Genomic DNA, 6,418 nt, shown 5'->3' on the forward strand with positions numbered 1-6,418 from the left:
TAGCATTGACTTTCTCTGAGGTGAGCCATGGCAGACCTCTCCGTTAGTTTAAATTCATATTGTTTAGTGCCGAGAAGGTGTGTAAAGGTATTTTTTATGATGTGTCTGTATGTTTGATGAATTTGTAGCTTCTACAGCTGGGAATATTGTTAGAGGTAAGGACAGTGTGACCTGGAGGTTGGTGGTGGAAGCCGCTGTTCCCTTGCCAGCTCACGGCATTGTTTCTTCCTTGTTAGCTCCAACACGCGTGGGTCGTGTTTATGTTTCTGTGCTGCTTAATAGACCATGTGAGTGAAAAGCAGCTGGATTTTTAATATTTTGTTTTCCTCTCTGATTGTCAGCTCCACTTCCCTGCAGTGAGAGCTGCTCTGTTTCTCTTGGTTTTGTTTTTGGACTGAGATGGGAAGAGCCCCGGTGCCAGCACCCCCTGAACTGTGCCCTGGGCTGTGGCCAAGGTGTGTTTTTTCACTCCTGGTGAAAACAAATCCGTGGTGATACAGGATGGAAGAGATGCAAACACGGACCCTTCTCAGATCTTTGTTAGGCTGTTTGCTTAAAATTTCCCTTTAACTTTTCTCTGTGGGGCTGTGTGAGGTTCCTGGGTCCCTGGGGAGGAAGAAGAGGAGGAGGTGCTGCTCCCTCCTTGGTCTGCAGTTCCTAGTCTGCAGAGCTGGTGAGATCTGCAGGGGAAGAATGGAGGCACCCGGCAGCCTTTGTGCAGATTGTTTTCTCTAAGACCATCTGGGAGTGGCCCTGACCGCCGAGAAAAGCGACGGCCTCGGGAAACACCTTGAGCCATTGTCACCAGTTGGGTCCCAGCAGTGAGAGGCAGGTGTTCCATCCCTGGAAGAGTTCAAGACCAGGCTGGGTGGAGCCTTGAGCAGCCTGATCTAGTGGGAGATGTCCCTGCTATGCCAGGGGGCTTGGAATGGGATGATCTTTGGAGTCCCTTCCAACCCAAATCATCCTATGGTTCTGTGCCTGGGACTGGAGGCCAGCAGGGTTCCAATCAGCAGGGGTGAAGGACTCTCCATCCCTCAATCTGGCTGATCTTCTGGTGGAATTTTAATAGGTTCAGTGAAAACTTGAAAGGTGCTAAGAGGTGGAAGAAGTGCTTAACAGTGAAGCTGATACAAATGTCTGCTTGCTGATGAGATGGTGCATCTCCAGGGCGTGAGGAAGCTGGTCGGGGGGATGCAGCACATCCCCTCGTGTGCGATGCAGCTGGGGAGGGCTGAATGTACCTGTGTCCAACAGGGAGCTGGATTTTGCAGGGTTTGCACGAGTTTAGAGTTGGAATAGCGCCTCTGGGGTGTTTGAACCCAGGGCAGCAGGGCAGGGGTGCCGTTCCGGTGAGTTTGGATCTGTTCAGAATGAGGGTGTGAGGTTTTTTCCCTCTGCTGTGACCTGATGCAGGCAGCGAGTGCTTTCACCCTGGCCCCTGCCCGTTGTTCATCTCTCCCTGTCGGGGGCTGTGGGTGATGGTGACTCTGTCTCCCCGCAGCTGGGCTGTGCCTGAACTGCTGGAGCTTGCAGGAGCTGGTGAGCCGAGACGCCGGCAACTACCTCATCCTCGTGGAGAAGATCCTCGGCAAGGCCAAAGAGGTGAGGCGGAGGGGCTGCCACTGGGAGGGCTCTGGGCTTTGGGGTGACGTCGGCTCTGGGGCTTGGCCAAAATGGAGTTTTTGCAGAGTTTCACGGGTGATTTTGGGTGGTAGTAAGGTATTGCTGGAGCACTGGAGCTCGGGGTCAGGTGGTGCTGGATCGGTAGCTCTGAAACCCTGCTGGGAGTAGCCCTGTGTGCCCCACTGGCTTTCAGCACGTGAGGGCAAAGAACTCCAGCTCTGGTATCTGCTCTTTGGGCAGCACTACAGATCCACGGCGAAGGGTTTTGATTTCCCAAAGCTTTTCTCTGCTCCGGGCTATAGGGCTGTGCAGATGGAGTCAGCCTTCCCCAGACCTTCCCCCTGCGTAAGCTGGGAGCGGCTAGTCCAAACGCGGGCAAATTGAAGCTTTCCTGTTGTTCTTTTGATGGAAACTTTGCTGTGACTCTGCCGGGCTTCGTGCAGAGCCAGGAGTGGAGCCGGGACGCTGGGGACTGTGGGCAGGGTTTGCACCTCCTGGCAGCTGGGTCAGACACAGCGGGGAGGAGGAACGGCTGCGGGGCCGATGCTGTGGACTTGCCGCGGTGCCGTCATGTGCCGGAGAAGCTCGAGGCATCGTTCATCAAGCAGGGTCACCCCTGGCTGCGGCCAGGAAGACCTCGGAGAAATCCCTTGATGTGGTGGGAAATGGAGGGTGTATTTCCGAAATCTTCAGTGCTGGGATTCATGTGATGGGATAAAAGCTGCCTTTCATTTTTGGGGGGAGGAAAGGCTGCCAGGCTGCAGAGCCAATACTGATTGACATCAGCACAAGTTGGGGGGTTTTTTTTGTGTTTTTTTTTAGTGATTAGAATTGATCTAGTTGTGAATAGTGTTTTATTGCATCAGGGTTTCTGTAAGGGTTTATTGCACTTCGTGCTATGCTCGTGAACGTGGGCAGACAGTGTCTGCAAACATATCCTCGAACCATCACTATGTACCTAGGTGAAATAATTCTGCTGACTATTCACTGGTGAGGGCTGGGATGAATGCCCATGGTTTTCACTGTGCTGCCAAGCTTTGCAAGCCACTCACAGGGGCTGGGCTGGCCGCTCGCCTCTCCAGACTGCCTGTGTGGAGCTGCTTTCATAGAATTTCACAGAGTTCTGCAAGGATGGGTGCTATTGGAGGACTGGAAGCTTGGCCAAACCTGGCTTTTCAAGGGTAAAAGCAGAGCAGCAGCCTGTGCTGATCTGCCTGTCCCGCTGGTGTGGGTTCCTGGAGCTTTAGGGGTTATTTTCCTGTGGTGGTAAGGGAATCTGCTGGGCACAGTGATGTGATGGTGTGGGTTGAGCACTCGTCTGCACTGTCAGGGAGTCTCCCAGCACCTCCAAGGATGTTTTTGGGGTAATATTCATTCTGAGTGACCCAGCTCATCCTTCTGCCCTCGGGCTGTTTCTCCAGGTGCAGGAGAAGTGCGACTACGATCTCGTAACACCCCTGGCTCTGCTCTTCTACTATGCGGTCCTGTATGTAAGTCCCGAGGCTGCTGCACGTAGCTCAATCCCAGCCCCTGGGGAGGGACGGGTTCCCACGGAGCCACGGTGAACAGTCACCCGAGCGGGGGGTGGCTTTTGTCTGAAATATCACGCTTTGATCAGTTCATCTCAAAAAAAGATCTGTAGGGATCAAGACCAGCAACCACTGCACAAGCTGAGAGACGGAGAAAAACCCGAGCTTTGGTGGTTTTAAGCTTTTGCTTTGAAGATGGGCTAATGAGAAGGGGAGATGGACAATATTTCTATGCAGAGAAGGCAATTTTTTTTCATTAGCCTTTATGCTTGTACAAAGTACACAGGCAGTGCTAATGAAAAGAAGGAGTGGAGCCTCGCAGGAAATACTTTTTTATTATTATTATTATTAGCACAATGCATCATTATCCCAAGGAAATCATAGCTGCCAGATCTTGCAAAAGCACAGGCTGTAATGCCATTCATCCGTATGGCTCTGCGGTTGTTAAAAAGAAATTTATATATAGGCTTTGGCCTGTGAGCCACAGCCAGGAGGTTGGGAAGGTGCAGAGCGGATGAAGGTTTCTCGGAGCTGTGCCCGGTGGGGATCCTTTGACCCTTCCTTGGGAGAGGACGCAGGGTGTACCTTCCCTCCGATCCGCTTCTCCTCCTCGTACTTCCATCCTAAACCCTTGGGTTTGCTCGTAGTGCTGGAGGCCCGTGCCCTTGCTCCCTTCCTGATCACATCTCCTTGTCCTCCCCGCAGGCTCCCCACTTCCCGCCGGGCTCTGACCTGCTCCTGAAAGCCGCCAGCATTTACCACAGCTTCCTGACCTGGCCCGTGCCCTACTGCGACATCTTCCGTGAGCTGCTCACCTTCATCAGCAACGAGCTGAAGGCTCCCGGTAAGCGCCCCCGCCTTGCCTCCCATGGGGTCTTCACGTGCTGCTTCCCCAAAACCTCCCCCCACTGCCACCACCGCCCCGCATTTGTTCCTGAGACTCTCCGGCTGTTGCTGTCTCGTGCCCCAGAGGCTTCATGAATGGAGCGTTGGTGTCCACGTTTACCTTGTGCATCCCAAACCTCAGCTTTTCCAGGAGGTTTCCAGATCCCTTTTCCAGGGACCTCTTCCTCCCATCCTCTGGATGGTTTTCCCTGTTGTCCAGCACAGGGTGAGACCAGATTCTGCCGGAGGAGTGGGACAGGATTGTGTTCTTGGTGGCCACCTCTGTAAAAGGTGGTGGAAGCATCCCTAGGGACTCTCAGCTCTGGAGCAGTGTGAATTAGCAAAACGTGTAACTATTTCAGTCTGGTGGGTCTTTTCCATGGCAGAGCACGTGCTGGCTGCTCCTGCTCAGCCCTGGGCTTTGTTGGAGATGCTCGGTGGTGTAACTGGGGTGATAACAGAGGCTCCATTCATTGCCATCAAGGTGGCTGGAGCCTTCAAGCCTGCCCTTGCGTGAAGGTTTCCATAGGACTGAGGAACTCCCTGGCTCTCTCTTTGCAGGCGAGACGTTACCTTGTGACACGGCTTTGGGCACATCTATCGGCAGCGCTCCTCTTAATTAAGGACTCCTTGTAGATGTCCTGTTGTTCCCAATGGAGCAGCTCTTCCAATTATTTCTAAAAGGGCCTTTCTTCTAATCTCCCTGTCTTTTGGTGGCTGACGGAGAGCTGTTATCACACAAAGCAGATTTCAGCCCGTGTTTAATCCTGTGCAAGGGCCACGGCACCAAGATGGGCTCTGAGCAGGTACCTGGGCTGTGGCTGAGGCTGGGGTGCTTCCCCGTGTCCTCAAACTGGGCAGCTGCTACGGAGAGCCCTAACGGGGATGTGAAACACAGAGATGGGAACCCGTAGGTGCAGATGGGATGAAAGATGCCTTCAAAGGAATGAAAAAATAAAACCCAATCGAAACACAAACCCCTCTGCAGTGTTGACACTGGTCTGGCTGATTTACCTCCAGCTCAAGGCTCCAGCAGCAGAGGTGGCCAGGGTCACCAGGCGAGGTGTGGCTGGTGTCCAGCCTCCAGCTCGGAGCTGCAAGGTCAGCGCGGACGTGGGGACACTCATCCCATGCTGCTGCAGACGTGGACTTCCCCAGCCCCTTCCCAGTCATTTATTGGTGTGACACCCGTCGGGGCTGTGTTTTGCAGACCACTGGGAAAGCCCCAGCGCTGGGGAGGGGTTGGTATGTCCTGCTCTTGTGCCATCACCACCAGTGCCCGAGGCTGTGTGAACTGGGGACTTTAGTCCAGAAGTTCTTCCCTTCTTACAAGGGTATGATATTCTCTTACTGCTACCAAAAGATGCCATGTGGGAGGTGTTGGCCTGCCGGGACTGGGGAGCCCAGTGCCACCCCTCACCGTGGCTTCTCCCCAAACCTGGAGCCAAGAGCAGTGAAGCATGTGCCCTGCTGGGAAGCTGGCCAGGACCTTACCTCTGTGACCTCCATGCCACAAGGCTGAAGCAAAAGCTTTTTATCGAGATGAGGGTAAATATTAACTGAGAACAAGCTGCTTTCAATATTTGCCAAGAGTGCAATAGCTTTTATCTGCAAGCTGGGGCTGGTGGCTCTGCAAGAGGGATGAGCACTGCCATAGCTGGGGGGTCTGTGTGGATGAACACGAGCTGCCCGTGGGTGCTGGGCCCCCTCTCCATGGGTGCTGCTGAGCAGCAGCTGGGGTTGGGGTGTGACTGACTGCAGTAATAAGGGGACTGGATCTTGTTGACCTCTCAAGGTGTAGCCCAGTCCTGGTGTTTGGGGGTGACACAGGCTTTGCTGTTACCACACAGTCCAGGTCCATCTGATGTCACCTGCCTGGAATTCCTGATGGCATCACGGGGACAGTCCCAAGGAGGCATCCAGGGATGTGGCCTGCCTGTGCCAGCCTCTCTTCTGCTGGAGCTGGATCCAAGTGAGATCCAGGGCTGGGGGAGCTAAAGCGAGTGGCAGAAGCTGCTGAATGTGCTGTGCAATTCCCATCCCACACCAGCAGTGGGGTGGAAGGGACTGGGGATTGAGCAGATCTCTCGTCCCATCCTTTGGCTGCTTTCCCATCACTCTGAGCTTTTACCCTTTACTCTCTTGCTCCTGGTCCCCTTACATGGTGGCTGTGCCTTGTCTCCATAAGGACTTCTGGCGCTGCCATGACCACTCCAGGCAGTGGCTCAGCTGCGTCAGCACCGCATTAGGAGACAAAGTCAAACTGCTCCCGAGGCAGAGCAGTCTGTGGGGGTGCCATGTCTCATGTCCTCTTCTCTTTCCCCCAGGAATCTCCTTCCAGAGGCTGGGGGGGGCGGGGGCGGGGGTGGCCCCGGATA

At 54.2% G+C, this 6,418-nt stretch overlaps 1 protein-coding gene across 1 annotated transcript in view; it reads left to right on the forward strand.

The window, feature by feature from the left end:
- Positions 1 to 1,504: 1,504 nt before the first annotated feature.
- LOC104271357 (phosphoinositide 3-kinase regulatory subunit 5-like) overlaps positions 1,505 to 6,418 on the forward strand; it is a gene marked incomplete at both ends in the record, with an annotated part of 10,306 nt that continues 5,392 nt past the window's right edge. Inside the window, 4 exons of the mRNA XM_009865997.1 lie at positions 1,505 to 1,605; positions 3,048 to 3,116; positions 3,861 to 3,999; positions 6,368 to 6,399. Coding sequence (XP_009864299.1) covers positions 1,505 to 1,605; positions 3,048 to 3,116; positions 3,861 to 3,999; positions 6,368 to 6,399 — 341 coding nt within the window. The remainder of the gene's footprint in view (positions 1,606 to 3,047; positions 3,117 to 3,860; positions 4,000 to 6,367; positions 6,400 to 6,418) is intronic.

Source organism: Apaloderma vittatum, unplaced genomic scaffold (genome assembly GCF_000703405.1).
Source record: "Apaloderma vittatum isolate BGI_N311 unplaced genomic scaffold, ASM70340v1 scaffold32023, whole genome shotgun sequence".
In the NCBI taxonomy this organism is placed as follows: Eukaryota; Metazoa; Chordata; class Aves; order Trogoniformes; family Trogonidae; genus Apaloderma; species Apaloderma vittatum.